The 18,519-nt window shown below is 33.6% G+C and overlaps 2 protein-coding genes across 2 annotated transcripts; one reads left to right on the top strand and one right to left on the bottom strand.

Moving 5' to 3' along the window:
- The first annotated feature begins 3,221 nt into the window (after positions 1–3,221).
- Positions 3,222–5,527, top strand: LOC114190849 (zinc/iron-chelating domain protein). The gene is made up of 4 exons (XM_028079898.2): positions 3,222–3,519; positions 3,873–3,951; positions 4,043–4,130; positions 5,230–5,527. Exons 1-4 carry the CDS (start codon positions 3,271–3,273, stop codon positions 5,318–5,320), a joined length of 507 nt encoding a protein of 168 aa, XP_027935699.1. The 5' UTR covers positions 3,222–3,270; the 3' UTR covers positions 5,321–5,527.
- A 987-nt stretch (positions 5,528–6,514) lies between these two features.
- LOC114190334 (uncharacterized) lies at positions 6,515–10,440 on the bottom strand. The gene is made up of 4 exons (XM_028079173.2): positions 10,112–10,440; positions 9,696–9,871; positions 8,155–8,353; positions 6,515–7,149 (listed from the first exon to the last, which is right to left on the bottom strand). Exons 1-4 carry the CDS (start codon positions 10,179–10,181, stop codon positions 6,935–6,937), a joined length of 660 nt encoding a protein of 219 aa, XP_027934974.1. The 5' UTR covers positions 10,182–10,440; the 3' UTR covers positions 6,515–6,934.
- Between the last annotated feature and the right edge of the window lie 8,079 nt (positions 10,441–18,519).

Consider the following 18,519-nt stretch of genomic DNA (forward strand, 5'->3'; position numbering starts at 1 on the left):
GTACTTTTCTAGTGGTTTTTAGTGTTTGTGTGAAGCATTAGTCATGTGCTAGGTTCAGTAGGCTATTCAACCATCCATTACAACATTTGGTTGAGCATTTAGAGTAGATTTGCATGGTTCTAGTTTTCAAGTTAGCATAGCTTATAAAGTGTTTAGTATATAAATTTCCCTACCATAATTTTCATATAAATAGGCATCTTTAATTATTCTTGTCCACGGATGGACACTCAAGTTTTCACTATTACTATATTTTAAAGAAAAAAGGGAAATTGATTTTGAATGAACTTAATGCGACTAAAAGGGGATTTGACTCTATCTTTGTGGTTATGGATATGTTTAGTAAAATGACTCATTTTATACTATGTCACAAGGTAGATGATGCAAGATATATTGCTAGACCCTTCTTTAAAAATGTGGTGAAACTTTACAGATTTCCTAGAACTATTGTGTGTGATAAAGATACTAAGTTCCTTAGCCATTTTTGGAAAACTCTTTGGTCAAGGCTGGGAACCAAGTTTCAATTCTACAACTGGTAGCATCTGCTGGTGAGCCAGAGGTGTTAAAGGTCAGGTTGGGGGTTCGATTCCCACTGGCAACAACCCACCCAGTATGAATGGACGGAGAAGGGTGAGGGGTTGGGGTGCATTGGGCTGTAGTAACCTGACAGCCTCTGGGGCCCGAGGAGGGGTAGCCAGGGATGTTACATTTTGCATCTCCAAATTTGGAGACACCTTAGGCTATAAATAGAAGTCCCTCCCCCTTGTAAATTCACTTTGAGATTAGTATAGTTTTGCTGCCAAATTGCTTGTGTGCACTTATTTGTCTCTAAAGTTAAGGTTAGAGCATCCCATGTGGCGTCTTCTAGTCATCCTTTCTTGAGTATTGGCCTAACCTTACTTGAGAGTACTAAACCACACCATTCTACTCACCAAAACACCAAAGTAGAGACCTTTGTAGACACTTGTCTTTGCTTCTGCGCGCCTACAACTATTCATGGAGTCTTCTTCAATGCTTGGAGCATCCTAGCTTGAGGAGGGAATAATCACATGCAGTGTCTACTATTTTATCACATACTTAACATTCTTCTTTGTTCGACCATACATAACATCTACCAAGCCCTTCCACACTTGGTGTCTACCATGTTTACCCACACTTGGTGTCTACTTCATACAACCACACAATGTCTACTAATCACACAGAGTTTACTAGGTTACCCTACGCTTGGCATTTTTCCTCGTCCAACCACATAGTGTCTAGGAAGTACATCTACATATATCGTCTACTGTGTGTAACTACACTTAGTATTTACTTATAGTGTTTGTCATGCTTACCTATCTTTCAAATTTCTGCTAAAACTCTTATACATTTCATATAACCATCACCATTACACACCTCATCTACTACTCTTTTCTACACTCTTCATTTGGTTCTATAATTAGGTTATTTTCTAATTCCTACAACTTGTTTACCTCTCTTATTTGATCAAATACTTAGCATATTACTAGATCCTTATAGCATCTAATTCATTCCTCTTACACACAACTTCTACTCTCTTTCTTCTAGGCGTGTTTCTTCTACTTCTACACTTACTACTTTCCTAGGTCCTTAGCAGTTGTGTATTGATTGGAGATTCAAAAAAGAAATAGCTTGACTTTAATAATATAGGAATGACATAAAAAAAATATCAATTTGTGAGACTTAAAGAGGCTCATATGACCTAGTTTGCGGTGTGAAAAAGAATTATGTCTGATAGGTCATATGAATTTACTTAGTTTGTGGTGTGAAAATGATTTATGTCTGGTAGGTCATAGGGATTTATTTAGTTTGCGATGAAAAAAAGAACTTTGTCTAGTAGGTCATTGAGATTTACCCTATCACATGAGTGGAAATATATTCCTATTATGTATCTTTGTGGTGATGATAACTTGATGAAGGTAGTGTGACAAGTATAGATATCTGAGTCCAATTCAAAGCATGTTTCTTTCAAAAATAGTGTCAATTATATGTGATGATTGATGTCAATAATATCCTGACATGAGATGTAGTAAATGGGTTGATTTTATTAGACACTTGATTCTTGTGTTTATTAAACGAATTAATTGAAATTTTATCAATTAGAGTATATGGATAAGATATGATTAATTTTGTTTATGATTTAACCTATATATTAAAGTTTTTAAAACTTTAGCTTACTCTATGTTATGTATTTGTATGTTTTTTATTAGTGTGATAATCATGTGGTACACATGAGCAAATGATATAACAAGAAAAAAATCTCAACAAAGATAAGCATAGAAGATAAAAAAGAATATAAATATTTATATATTGTTTATATTATTTTCTTTCTAAAAGTTGTATAAATATAATAGGATTTCCAACGAAAAGGAAATTTATTTTAAATTGTAAAGGATACTACAAATATTGTGTAATATTTTTTAACTTAACGAGTAGTGTTACTTGGATGTTACACCTCTTCTCATACTAACTTGATCAATATACTTTAAATGCATAAATATGTTTTTAGTTCCTAAACTTGGACGTTAAATTAAAGTTCGTCATTGTTTCAAACATTGATATATGTTGGTCCTAAACTTAAAAAATGAACGGATATAATTTTTTTAACCCAACAACTTCAATTTTTTTTACGTGTTAAACGACATTCTAGGGGCTTTATTTGAGTTGGAACATGTCAAATGGTGTAAGCAACTCAAACTTCAATATGAAAAGTTGTTTAACATGTCAAAAAAATTTCACATAATTGAATTAGAATAACTATATCCATTCATTTTTTAAATTTAAGGATCAAATTGTATTAAATTTTATAACAATAACGAATTTTAATTTTGCGTCCAAATTTAATTACTAAAATCATATTTAACCTTACTTTCAATATGATTTAATTTCTTAACTTTTATAAAAATACAAATAAACAAATGTATTTATAATGCAATATTTTATTCATACTAATATTATGTATTTTACAGTTTAATTTCATATTATTTAAGATATATTAAGTGAATAAAATAAATTCATTTAATATTTGCAAAATGTTTTTAGCCAGAGATATTTCAGACCAACATGGACAGTGGTTATAACACATTGCCTTAATAAAAGCGTTAAAAAATGTTAATAATTTCGGAAAAAATAAATAATTAAATAAATTATTAAATTAAAATTTGTTACCAATAAATAAATCAATTCCGCTCTTTTTGGCTAGTACTGCCACGCCTCCTATTATTCGGGATTTAAGAAATAACTTAGCGCCTTATCATGTCTCCCGCCATCACCACTCTAACACAGCCGTTATCTCTCGCCGTCACTTCGGCGGCGCGTCCTCCACGGAAGGCGGCGACGGTTAAGACCGACAAAAGGAAAGGGCAAACAAGCCTCGGCTTCGGCGGCGACAAGAAGGAAACAAAGTGGCACTGCGTGGAGGGTTGTGGGGCATGCTGTAAGCTACAAAAGGGTCCTTCTTTTCCTTCTCCTGAAGAATATTTTGATGACCCTTCTGATGTTCAGGTCCATTTTCTATTTCTATCTTTTTTGTTTTTCCAAAAATCCAATCAAATTAACATGTACTAGGTTAATTAGAGTGGTATTGAATTCGGTTTCCTTAACCATGGTTTCACTATATTTGTAGACGAAAAAATGCAACTGAGAGAAAAATTACTAGTTAGGTTCCGAGATAGAGATTAATATAAGTCATAGTGATTGAAAAGAATGGTAGATACAACATGGTCATAAAAAAAGTTCGAATAGATTGTTTATTCTTTTATTTTTGTCACGTGTGATGTGATATACTGTGAACTGAGCTATGAACATGCCATTTACTGTATCTAATTATTTATCTGTGTTACTGTGATGGATTTCAGCTCTACAAAAGCTTGATAGGAGCAGATGGATGGTGTATTCATTATGAGAAGAGTACTCGGAAATGTTCCATTTACCCTGGTTGCTCATAATGCATCTCATTGTTGATGTTTGAACTTGATGGGAATGTTAGGTTTAGAGTTTAACTTGTCATTCATTTGTTCTTCTTCAGATCGTCCTTATTTTTGCCGTGCGGAGCCAGAGGTGTTTAAATCTTTGTTTGGAGTTAAAGAGAAGAATTTCCACAAGGAGGCCTGCAGGTCCACCATTCTCACATTTTAATTATGTTTTTTTCAGAAAGAATCGAACTATAAGATTACAGGGAAATGTTAAGAAGTGGACTTCCAATAACACACTCTCACACGCCTCACGCCGAGGTATATACATATCGAATATGAGATTAAATATTAATAGATAGTCCGATAGCGGGTAAAACGATAGACATAATAAATAACAAATTTTGTTATGTAAGAAGTGAACTTGCAACAGGGAATTTTTCTTGACCTATAACCATAAATGAATCTACCATTCAAAACTGAATGGTGTTTGAATATTAACTTGTTTCACATGCACCCTAGATACTTTCCCTCTATTTAGTCCAGGAATCTGTTTAGTCTCTAATGGCTTTAAGCAATATAATGGGTAAAGATTCTCATGAATTGTGGTATTGGAACAATTCTAAGTTTTTATTTGAAGCCTTTACAAAATGTTGGCTCCTTGAGATTCTATTTTCACTCTTGAAGCTGGAATTACGTGCAACTTTGTGTCAAGATTTGCTAGTGAAGCTTCTAGGGAGCTGGTTATATTTATGAGAAGTTTCTGTAGTATCTCTAGTTGTTCACAGTTAATTATTAATGTATGATAAGAAAGAAAGGCAAGGCCTATACACAATGAACTTAACTTTTGTCAACATTTGCCTTTATTTGGTTTGGGACTAATGATGGGTTGGAGCTTTCGAAACGATGGTGTTGGCATTATAAATTCATTATAACATTGCAGTATGGTGTAGTGTAGACAAAGTTTTAATTGTACTAATAAGAGCCCCATCTTTCCCTTGGAGTTGTGACTTCGGTATATGCTTAAACCTGAGGAATAAATCAATCATTACTCCTCACAATGGAGAAGAGTTGTTCATACATGCTGAATTTTGCTAAAGCAGAACTCATATTTCAAATTTTGTTACATTGCCCCATATTTTTTGTTGACCTTTTTGCAATTTGTTCACTGAATTTATTGTTTAAAAAACTGGCAAAAATTATTAAGCAGAACATTTCCTTGAAGGCCGAAGCTATTTTATCTTGAAACAAAGGCACCCAAAGAAGTGTGTTTCTCTTATCCAATCTTCTTTCTTTCTTGCAGTTTCTGCAGGGACACGATTAAGGCTATTTATGGTTCCAATTCAGAGGAACTTCATAATTTCAACTGCTCAATAAGGAAATCTTCTAGTTAGAATTTATGGATTTTGGACTCGTAATTTCTCAAGATATCTCGTCATTGCGTCCATTGATTATTATGCTGGTGGGGTTATTCTTGTTTATAACTTCTGATATATGATTTGTTGAGGTCATGCATGTACTATCTGAATCTACAAAGTACAGTCTAGCAACAGTGGAAAAAATAGAAAAAATATACAGATAATGAATTTTGTTGGGAATTATTAAGCTTGTCAAGATCATGTTGGTATGACAAACAAAAATTTTCTTAGAGCACTATGTTTAGAAATACTTTGATTATGATGGTTGAGGTTTCCTAAGCCTCTTTCTTTACTTCTTGGTTAAAGAGAAGTAACTACAAGCAGGTTGACAATTCAAAGCAGCATCCGTGTTCTGATTGCTAAATTACAAGAACTTTGGAAATGAGCTTAGATGAATGCCGTAGAAAAAAAATATATATATATATAAAGAAATTGGGTGTGTATAAAATGTGATGTGTTATATATAAATATACCGTTAATTTTATAAACCACAAATAGATGGACTTAAAACATAAAATAAGTACAGATTTGGCACTTACCATGAACCTATTTGAAATTAGAAACAGTTAATTATTATCATTGTATTGGTTTTACATTTTTGTAACTTAAACATTGTCATTCATTTGTATATTTCTCATTGATTATGATAATTGTTTCGAAATTTCATTTTACTAAGTTCAATTTACTTTTGTAAAGGATAATGAATTATTTAATACATATCTCTCTCCCACATATGCTTTATTTTCTTTCACGAGATATTTAACATTATATCAATCTACTTAGATCAATGTATAACAAATAACAAAATTGTTTATTGTTTTCAATAACCAAAATATAAAATTTTACTCATCTTGAATTATTTAATGTAATATCACCTCCACTAAAATACACTTTGATTTTACATTAAAAAAATAGAACTAAATGCATATTTCACCATAAGAAAGTAAAAATACATACCATTTATGATTTTTTAAAATGCATAATATCCTTAAATTCTTATAAATCCTTTCAATTATTATGATTTGAAATTTCATAAATTGTTTAAAAACTAAATTACAAAACCCTAATTATAAAAGTGTTTTAAAAAAAAATCACTATATTCTTTTCATAATCTATTAAAATCTAAGTAACTCTTTCATAAAAAAAAAAAAAAAAAAAAAACAAACAAACTTGAGATTGAATACACCCTAATGGTGGGTGTTACTGACTTCCTTTGAGTGATCAAGTACAAGAATCTACACAAACTCTGCGAAATGCACAAGAATCCTAAGGCCTATGAGAATAATGGTCATTCATGACCTATTTATTTGTTTCCCTTATTTATATTAGATCGCCGAGCTAACCTAAAATACGACATTTTGTTTATTTTGCCTCAGTTACTATTAGATAGCTGAGGAAACCTAAAATATGATTTGCAAAGTAGCCTTCTGTCTTATGTACAAGTGGATTCGAACATTGACACCTTTCTTTCCACCATGATGAATATCTATCTCCTATCAAACCAGAACAAAATAACTTTTCGTCGTTTCGTAAAGACAATAGCGGTGGACGTATAATGTTACACGACGAAATTTGTTTGCTATCGTTATTTCATATTACAGTGCCAAGCCCCAGCTCATCCCCAATTTCATCATCATCTTCAAATAACTTCAAAAGCCGAGCCTGGTCCTGTTCCCTAATCTTCTTTTCCCACAACTTATATGCACCCACCACTCCAAGAATCAGTATAATCGAGACCAAAACACTCAGCAAAACCACAACAACTATATGCATTCCTTTTCCATCATCATCATCATGCTCATCAACTACAGAACATGAAACAACTAATTTTGTTAATATATAAAATACACTGAAGGGAAGCAAGTAAATGAGAAACAATGCAAGCACACCAAGCATATAATAAAATTTAAGTCCTATACATGAAAAAAAAAAAAGTCTAGGAGAGAGGGAGGGGAGATTGTGGATATTTTTCTCCAAGATTAACAAACTAACTTACGAAAAAATCCTGAAAGATTCGTTCACAAATGCAAGGAAGTGGAACAAACTAAATTCTGGCACACCTAGTAATTCCACAGGTTGAACCGTTAAAAAAGATTCAATCTTAAAAATAAAATAGTTATGATGAAAAAAATATTTATTTACAATAAAAAATGCTATCGTTAAATCTAAAAGGTGTTAATCCTACTAGCTTTGGTATCATTAGTTACTAGTTAGCTCATAAGTTTTCTACTCAAATGCTATTCCAACTATTGTTTATCTACCTTTACATAGAACAAAAGGTGCGGAAATGCATTTAGTGTAATTAATTCTTCAACTCAAATGCTTGGGTACCAAGAGGGCACTTCAATTCATCTATACAACAGATAGATGGATATATATCTTTTATTTTTCTATCTACATATGACGCTGAATAAGAATAGAAAAGACATTAAACCAAAAAAAAAATCCATGAGTTGGTGGCCCAATTAACAAATTTGCTGACAACACTTTCTGGGATTATGCAACTTTTGCCAATAGACGGGCGTTTGCACAGTAAACATAAAATGGAAGATAAACAGAACAATTTAGTTTATTAGTCTTATTATGTCTGCTAACAATCAGAATTAAAAGGCTATTGACATAAATGATTCTCTTAAATGTAAGCAATAAATAGTAGAAAGAACTACAGATCAAAAGAATCATTCATACCGATTGAAATGAATTGCTTTTGAAAATTATACAACTTTTGCACTTGCGTCTCCTAGGTCACAACATTTTTTCAAATAAGTGGTAATAAAGAATCTCTAAAGAAAAGAATTGCAAGTACTCACCAGCAGCAAGTGATAAGCACTCTGAACACAGAAAAGTAGCAACGAATTGATTTTCCTTGAACCGAATATATTCACCATCAGGTGCAGTAAAGTCAGATGGACAAAACTCCCATTCGTCAAATACATCGTCTGAAGTAATGCTGTCCTCCTCATAGAATCCACACCGCTTGCATTTTTTACTTGTAAAGTTGCTTAAAGGCTGAGAGTACAAAGCAAAACCCAAGTATTAGCATAAACAGTAACACATGCAGCTCAAATGTGAAGGTACTTGGAATTTAATGACTGAGCTTTAGGTTCCTAACCAAAGAAGTTCCACAAAGTTCAAAATTTAATCCACAAATTGTACAAGAACTTAGATCAAAACAGAGTCAGTCCCCTTGAACAAGAACTAAATAAACAGTATATGGTTAAACTTATTATTGTTGGAAAATCCAAGTAAGTCTAAAATTCACATACATATAAATGAGAAAATTGAACACTATATAAGAATGAAAACTGATAAATCCATTGTCTTAAGGTTTTGGATTAGAGATGATAAATCTCTTGTGTGAGTTGGGTTCATGAGTCATTGGTGTTGTGTCTTCCCGGTGACCTTCCCTCAAAAGACCCATCAATAGTACTAGAGCCGATGGTTAATCCCGGTTACCAGCTAAAACAACTCTCTCAATTGGAAGTCTTCATGACAGAAGGTCAGGTAAGCGTTTTCCATTATGATGAATAGGCGGTACAAGTGAGGGATACTCGTGGTTAGCTTGAGAGGAAAGTACCAATGTGAAGGGACTCATACTTGAAGAAGAGAATGTTGGGAAATCCAAGTATGAGTCTAAGTCTACATTGAATAGAGCTAAAAAAGTTGAACACCATATAAAGAGTTTTCCATAATATTTTGGGTAAAGGTAGTGTCAATCTCTTATGCGTGGATTGAACTCTTGTCTCATTGATGTTATATCTTTTGAAGGCCTATCAATTATGTTGTCTCATTTGGTGAAATAAGCAAGTGGTCAAAACTTCCCTTAGGAGACATCGTCCCTATTCCATATACGTGTGTATTTGAATTCACATTATACCTTGTGAATTTGACTATTTTCATTTCAATCTCCATTAAGAATTTAATTTTTGTTCTATTGAACATTCAAAACACTTTTTTTTTCGTCTAACTACACTGTCATTTGATTTTTGGCGTCTATAAGATGGCGTGGTCGTTAATTCCAACTTATCATCTCCAACTTGTTCATTAACTTGCACTTCCAATCATGTCCAAAAGCAAGTTGATTGATGAGTTAAAAGGTGATTGAAGAAGGTAAGAAAGAGTTGATAGATAAGTCTAAAATGTCATACAAAAATCAAATGGGAGCAGAATACTTTTACCAAGATAAAAGATATTTCGATTTCTTAAGATAACGAAAATTCTATTAGGGACTCAAATTACGAGTTGAATAAAACTTAATTAAAGCCTACATAAAAAATAACAGAAGCAAGAATTAAGACATAAAAGTAGCCCACTGAAATCCTAAAAGGAGAGAAAAAACTGTATAAATAACCTGCCAAGATTCTTCACCACTGAAAGCATACAAGACATGTGATTTCCTGACATCAAGAAGCACGGTCTTGCTTTCCCCTTTGCACAGGAAATACACAGTCGTAGTGGCTTTCAGCCATTCGTGCGTTTTAAAAACCTCAATTGATCTCAGCGACACAACTGCACATAACGTTGACCCTGTGCAAAACAAAAACAACAAAGCACATCCATTTATACACATACACAATTTACTTAATTTGTTGTAGTATTTAAAAAATCCCACATATATCAATCCAGGAAAGCATTATAAGTGCCAAAGTTCCCCGAACCGAATAATCGCACGCTTTATGAACGAAAATGTTTGGTCAAAGAACTAGTAGACAGATTACGAATTAATGAGGAAAAAGAAAAGCAGTTAATTCGGGAGAAAATTTTTACCTTGAAAACAAGTGAAGAATATCGAAGAGATGAAAAGGAGAAGAGAAACCCTAGAATTGGGATTCACCATGGCGAGAAGTGGAATGCAAGAAAATGGTTATTCTTGGTGGTTTTGGAGTGCGCGAGACTGACCAGGTCGTCCCGTCTGGTCTACGCAACGTGAGCAATACGCACATGTCAACGCAGCCGGAAGAAAACCGGGAAGCAGCCACGTCACTGCCGGCGAACCCTGCCATTGACTTGGACCCTGTACTCATAGTGTGACCAGTGGCTTCTCCTCTACTTGTCAAATCAGTTGAGGGTGTTTCGGCACCTGGAAATGTAACGCAGCTTCGATTTATTGTTTTCCTTCGCTAAAACATTATATGTATTATATTGTTTTATTTTTCACGAGTTAAAATTTAATTATTATATAGGTTTTATTACATTACATGTTAAATATATATATATATATATATATATATATATATATATATATATATTTTATTTATTCTTATGTTATCTTTTAGATTTAATACTAAAGGAATTTGATTTTTACCATCGATGGAAACGAATAGTGGAACATCCCATTTAATTAATAGCGTAATTAAAAGAAGCGTCACATTAGAATAATATCTTAGTCCAGTCCTGAAGTTTAAAAGTAACTTCATTCAACCAACCAAAACGCGTAACGGTGCCAAAAGAAACAGTTACAAAATATTCTACACAAAACAACTTGAAATGTAAGGGACAGATGCTACATGGGTCGTGGCCCTAAAAGAAAGATCATGGATCAGGATCCAGCCCAAGCGAGCTACGCAACAGAGTCACCATTCCCCTGTTGACCGCGAGAATCTCTTGTTTCTGCTCACATCAATAATTTGATGATCATCGCAAAAGAGAAGAACCACACACAAGACAATCAAACAAGCAAAGGGTAAGCTAGAGCCAAAACCATTTCATTAATGATATCAGATACATATTCACAGTTCATTATACACACATCACACAAGCATGTTACAACCTTCCAAGCAATACACTAAGACTCGACTCAACTCATTCGGATACATATAACCTGGTCGGATTCAGCAGATGCTTGCACTTGTGGTGGATACCTCTGCTTACCCCTGAGCTGCTCACCCCCGAGCTATGTGTTACAAGTGTTACAATGAATCAATTTTCCCTCACCACAAGGTTAGCCCTTAATGAATTTCAGGACTCCTACTACTCTCACCACAGGAGTCAGTCCGCTCTAGGTGAGACTAACTGACCCCTTAGAGTGTCAGGATGCAACCTTACCTTGAATCCTTACCTAGTTATACAGATGGGGCACCACCATGGACACCCACTAACAGGGGCCATGGAATTACGTCTTGACTACTGAAGTACGACCTGAGAATCTCACCTAGAGATCCCAAGGAATTACGCACTGACACGGACCAAAACATATGCACAAAACCAGGTAATATTTATCATGCATGTATAAAGATCATGTCAACCCTCATAGCCAATCCCCTTTCGTGTTCCAGGTCAAATTCATACCAACTCGTCATACTCCACTCATGAGTATAGGGTGTCAACTCATCTCATTACCATGTTGCATTCATAACCAACCAATCTCATATTCATTACATGCCAAGAATTTGTCCAAGTTCACCACTCACAACTCATACACCCTCCCATTTCATGCATACTCATTTATTTCATATTTTGACATAGCAATACAACCAAACATGTATGTAATACCCCAAACAAGGATTCCAAACAGTACCCACACATCCTCTCGCCCAACCCTCGCTTAGGCCAGAAGCCCTCGCTCAGGTGAGAGGGGTCCTCTCGCTTAAGCGACAAGCCCTCGCTTAGGCGAGATCGCGACAGAGGCGAATGAAGTGTTTCTCGCGTACTCGCTTAGGCGAGGCTTCCCTCGCCTGAGCAAGCCCACTCCTCGCCTGGGCTACAACTGCAGCAACCCATCCTCGAACTCCCACGCGAGCTCGCTTAGGTGAGCGTCTCTCGCCTGAGCGAGATAGCACCTCGCTCAAAACTAAGACCCTCCGCCTGAGCGAGAGCTCGACCGCGATCTGGGGTGGGTTCTCTGCAAGTCTCGCCTAGGCGAGACCAAGTCGCTTGGGTGAGAATGACAGACCACGCCACTGTTCAACCTGCATCAGCTATATTTTCGCACCCAATAATATTTCCAGCCATCTCATACGTTCACAACAACATGCAATTTCAATCAATTACGATACAAACACACAACCACAGAAAACGCATCACATAACCAGAGGGTTCTAGCTTCCCTTACCTGGAAATAAGCTAGCAAGATATCCCGACGCGCCCTCGACATAAAACGTAAGAGCGCAACAGCTCAAGGAAAGAAATAAGTGGCTGGAAGGAAACCAAGAAATAGAGTAGAATGAGTTATCGAAATGAGTCTCACAGGAATGCCACAGTAGAGTTAGTGGAAAGCTACTACGAGTTCGGGAATAACTTACATGGAGTGGAAAAGTCGAAGTTCGCTTGGAGTGGGTGACGGCTAACCCTAGTAGAGCTCTGAAACAGAAGGGGGCAGTGTTTAGGTTCAGATTTGCAAAAGTGAGGCTGAAAGGGAACCCTAGCAGCTTTAGGGCCTTAACACCCTATGTGCCACCCTTTAGGCGCAACAGATTAAGGCCAACCCTTAAACATGAGGGCAAAAATTTAAAATTGGGCCTTACAAATAGGATGCAGAGAGTAAAATAATTGAAAACAATTAAAAAGGAATCTGATACATTGGCAACTGTTTTCTAATAATTTTTTATTGTGTTTAATTTAAATTTATATTTGACTTAAATATATATTTGGTCTCTATTTTTATTATTTTTATTCAATTTGATCTCTATTTTCGTTGTGTTCAATTAGGTCCTCATTTTTGTCAAATTATGGTCAATTTTATCTTTTTCACTAACGGTGTTTAAATAGTTAATGTTTGTGAGCAGTACATGTTACGTGTCAGCTCTTGGTTTTTTTGTTTTTTTTTTTTAATTTTTTTAATTTCAAAAAAATTGTCCATGAGTCAACTCACAATTATGCCACGTGTCAATGCTAGTGCCACATGTTAATTTATGGATGTATTATTTCTTTTTGTTCAATTAAGTTTCGATATTCGTTATTTTTGTTTAATTCAGTCCCTATATTCATTATTTATGTTTAATTTAGTCCCAAATTTTGTTAAAATAGAACCATTTAATTTTTAAAATTGACATTATTATTAGTTATTTCTTAAATTCAATTATAAATTATAATATTTAATTCTAAATTGAATATAATTTTTAATTCAATTGTTAAATAGAATATAATTATCTAAATATTATTAAAATATAATTATTAAAATTTTAAAAATAAATATTAACATTTGTAAAATTCACATTTAAATTTAAGGCTTAAATACCTTTTTCGTCCTCATTTTCGTAGTGTTTGTTGCGGATGGTCCTCATTTTGACAGAATGTTTAAAATGGTCCTCATTTTTACCGAATGTTTAAAATGATTCTCATTTTCGCAATTCGTGTTTTATACGGTTCTTTTCTGTGATGCCATTTAAATCAGTAACGGAGCACTGTACAAGTGGAACTGTTTGTATTACATTGCATTGGAGTGTGTTACGTGTACCTGTACAGTGTTTTGTTACTAATTTAAACGGCGTCACAAAAAATGACCAAATAAAATACGAATTGCGAAAATGAGGACCATTTTAAACATTCGGTACAAATGAGGACCATTTTAAACATTTTGTCAAAATGAGGACCATCCGAAACAAACACAACGAAAATGAGGACGAAAAAAGTATTTAAGCCTAAATTTAAAATATTTAATATTTTTATTACATTTTAGATATTAAAATCTAAAATTTTATATTTAAATGTTAATTTTATAAATATTAGTTTACTTTTCTAAAATATTTTGAATATTTAAAATATTTTTATATATCAATTTTAAAAGTATTTTAGAATATTCTTATAATTTAGTGTCAATTTGAAAGGGACAAAATTGATTTATTTTAACAAAAATTGGAACTAAATTGAACAAAAATAACAAATATAGAGACTAAATTGAACAAGAAAATAATACTACCACAAATTGACATGTGACACTAGCATTGACACGTGGTATAATATTGACTTGACACGTGGACAATTTTTTTTTGAAATATAAAAAAGTTTAAAAAATTTAAAAAAAAAGTTAAAAAAATCAAAAAAGCCAGGAAATAACACATAACATGTATTATTCAAAAACGTTAACTATTTAAACACCGTAAGTGAAAAGGACCAAATTGACCATAATTTGACGAAAATGAGGACCTAATTGAACACAAAACGAAAATAGGGACCAAATTGAATAAAAACAACAAAAATAGGGACCAAATGTATATTTAAGCCTTTATATTTTATCAAATAAATAAAAATATACGTAGAAAATAGAATTGTGGGCTTGATGGTAAGTGAATAATACTTTTTCGCAGTATAATAAAATGGAGACAATTTTATTTTAAATATATATATATATATATATATATTTTGAAAAGTAAAATATATATTAAATTTCCTTTCTTTATAAATATATATAGAGAGATAGATTAGCTAAAATTTATTAACAATTTTAATATAAAGTTTATTGAAATAAAAATATTAATTAATAGGAAGGCTTTTAAAAATGCATTTAATAGTTTTACTAAGAGTTGTATTTTCATCAGATTTAATTGAACTGTCTTTGAGGTGGGCTTACCTCATTGTTAACATGTGATCGAGTCCCGAATTATCACTAAAGAGAAATCCACCTATAAAGACTCTCTCATGCTCATGTCACTAAAAAGTTTTTAGTGAATATTTGTTAATAAAATTAATTATGAGATGAGATACTTCTTGTGGTGACATATATTTATAGTCTTTTTAGGCCTACCATTAACCGGTTAACAAGTTCTATTATTGTTAATGGATTTTGTTTATATCATATATCTCATAAATATTATCTTCCCCGAATTTTAGGGAGGTTAATATGTCATATAGATCACACACTTGGATCCTATGTTTATTAAGCAGTTTTAGGTATGTCAATAATAATAATAATATTGTAAATATGGGTTGGTTTGGTACATAAGTCGAGTTGTACTCGTTACTTAGCCTTGATAAGTGATCTACTACAAGGTTCTCACTTTTGTTTTTTATCTTTGATGGTCAAATTGAACTCTTGTAGTAGAAGAATCCACCTTATTAGTTTAGGCTTGGAATCACTTTTGCTCATGAGATATTTGATAGTTGCATGGTCAGTGTAGACTTTTATTAGTGACCCAATCAAGTATGTTCTGTCCTTTTCTAACCTAAAAATAATTGCGAGAAACTCTTTTTTAGTTGTGACATAATTCACTTGAGCTTCATTGAGTACCTTGCTGGAATAATGAATGGTATGAAAGTGCTTTTCTTTTCTCTAGCATAAGACAACTCCAACTAAAAAATTACTAGCATCATATGTCAATTCAAAACCAATTTTTCCAGTCTGGTGCAAAGATAACTAGAGTCGTGCTTAGCTTCTACTTGAGCATTGAAAAAGCTTCTAAGCACTCTTCATCAAAAGAGAATTTTGATTCTTTGAGCATCACATTGCAAAGAGATTTTTCAATCTTTGAGAAGTCTTTTATAAACCTTCTATAGAATCCAATATGTCCAAGGAAGCTTATGATTCCTTCAATATTGTTTAGAGGAGGAAGTTTGGCTATGATGTCCACCTTAGCTAGATCAACTTCTATGCCTCTTTTTTAGAGATTTTGTGGCCAAGTACAGTACTTTCCTTAACCATAAAATGGAATTTTTCTCAATTGAGCACCAGGTTGTGATGAGTCTCCTTAGGCGTGTGGGCTAGAATGAAGACACTCCGTGGAGGATTTATGTAGAAGCAATTGAAGGAAAAGAGGATAGAGTGTAGCGGCTTGGGTGGTGATGGATAAACCCTAAAGAGGTTGGGCCAACTTTAGAGGAGAAAGGCTAGAAGAGCTTCTTGAAGAATACTCTAGCTAGGTGACTCTCAAAGGAATGTTTGTGGAGTGATCTCAACATCATAATATTACACATTCAAGAGTAAATTTACAGGGGGGAGAGACACCTCTATTTATAGCCTAAGGTATCTCCTAATTTGGAAAAGCAAAACCTTAAAAATTCTAACTTTGACTAGTTTGGAGACCAAACCAAAATTCCTCTCCAATAGGAGAAGGACATATGGTCACTTAAGAAGGCGGGAAAAACTCTCCATTCCTAGAGTGCCATGTGACCACTCAAGAAGGTGAAAAATACTCTTCATTCCTCGAGTTCTATGTGGCCACTCAAGAAGGTGGAAAATACTTTTCATTCCTAGAGTGTCATGTGACCACTCAAGAAGGTGAAAAAATACTCTTCATTCCAAGAGTGTCATGTGACCACTCAAGAAGGTGGAAAAATACTCTCCATTCCTAGAGTGTCATATGGCTTGATCATGCCTTCCTTATTGACCTAGATGCAACTTAGCCTAGACTTTTGTAATTGGGCCTAATGGATCCAATTGCAAAGCTAGGTGAATTATGATCTAAAATTACTTCTAGAAATTTATTTTAAAAGCATTGCCTAAATAGTTAGCCTAGTTGAAATCTAAACCAATGAACTTTTAGGAAGCTTGATGTCCTCTTTGGGCCATGAGATAAGCATTTGGGTTTAGGCCCATTGTGGTCTTGAAACTTTTAAGCCCATGAGAGAAGCATAGTGATTGGCCTTTGATTGGGCCTATGGTTAGGCCCAAGTCATCAGAAACTTTGTTGAGGTTTTCTAGGCATGATTCAAATGATTATCCAAATACTGAGAAATCCTCCATGAAAACTTCTATGCATTTCTCTACTAAGTATGAAAAGATTGCTAGCATGAATCTCTGAAATGTGACTAGAGCATTGCACAACCTGAAGGGAATCCTTCTATAAGCAAAAACTCCAAATGGATAAGTGAATGCAATTGTTTCCTGATCTAGTGGATCCACGACTATTTGATTATATCTAGAGTATCCATTTAGAAAACAATAATAGGCATGTCCAAATAATCTTTCTAGCATTTGATCCATGAAAGGTGGTGGAAAATGGTATTTTCTGGTTGCTTGATTCAATTTTCTATAGTCAATGCACATCCTCCACCCCGTGACAAATCTTGTAGTGATGAATCCCGTCCTAGGGGTCCGCATCCTATAGGCCATGGTTTAGACCAATCTTTATTTGTTTGTTTTTAATTAGTTAAATAAATGTATAGGTTAGTGAATTGTGTGGTGTATTTAGCATTGTCATTGGGCTTATATTCTGGCCCATATATATAAGTGTCTTTTATTCTTTTCCTTGTATTTGTTTGGTCCACTAACATCCCATAAGCCCAACATCAATCAACAACGCATTCCATCCTTCAATAGCCATCATGAACGTAACCAACGTATAACTCAACGTGAAGTGTGAACCTTTGGGTTGAGTCTTCCAGCAACCCATTCACTTCTATCACGTGATGTTTTCTCGTCAGAGTGTACATTGGTATGGAGTAGGAACGCGCCTTCTGTTGGGCCAACACTAGAATCAACTAGAAAACATTACATAAAAATAAGGAACTTAAAAAGGAATTAGTTATGACCTAGGAGAATATAAGAAAACAACCCATAGAAATAGATAACAATAAAATAGAAGGAATTGAGGCAAAAGATGTTGTATTAAGGAAAATTCTAGGTTAAATTACTCTTTTGGTCCCTCTATTTGTCAAGTAATATTAGTTTGGTCCTCAAGTTTTTCGTTGTCTCAATTTGGTCCTCATTCTCTTAAAAATGATTCAATTTGGTCCTTGCCGTTAATTTTGACCAGACGGTGTTAAAGTCAACATCATGTGTCAATTTCTGGTTTTTTTGAATTTATTTATTTATTTATTTATTTTTTTACACGTGTCACTTGACAGTTATACCACGTGTCAAAGTGACTCAATTTGGTCCCTATATTTGTTTTTAGTTTCAATTTACTCCCACTTTTTGTAAAAATGAAGCAATATTGTCCCTCCTTAAATTGACACTCAATTTAATTTTTGTATACAACTTATGATGATATTCTTAATAAAATTGGCATTTTTATTAAATATTTGTAGAAATATTTTTAAACAAGTTTTTTTTAGTTTTATTATTAAACAAAGTTAAACCCCAAACTTAATTTCAAAAATTAACAATTTTTTCATCATATATAAAGGCATCAAGTGTATCATATTATACAAACTTAGTGAAGGTTAAAAATCAAATAACTTGTCACACATAAGTTTAGGAACTAAATTTCAAGTTCAAAACAAAACCAAAGTCTAATGTTTTGTATAGAATTTAAAGTTAATTTAAAATATTTATAGAGCCTCACACTTCTCATCCCAAT

The sequence above is a fragment of the Vigna unguiculata genome, chromosome 7, assembly GCF_037176805.1.
Source record: "Vigna unguiculata cultivar grain cowpea cultivar isolate G323 ecotype 2 chromosome 7, ASM3717680v1, whole genome shotgun sequence".
NCBI classification, from domain to species: Eukaryota; Viridiplantae; Streptophyta; class Magnoliopsida; order Fabales; family Fabaceae; genus Vigna; species Vigna unguiculata.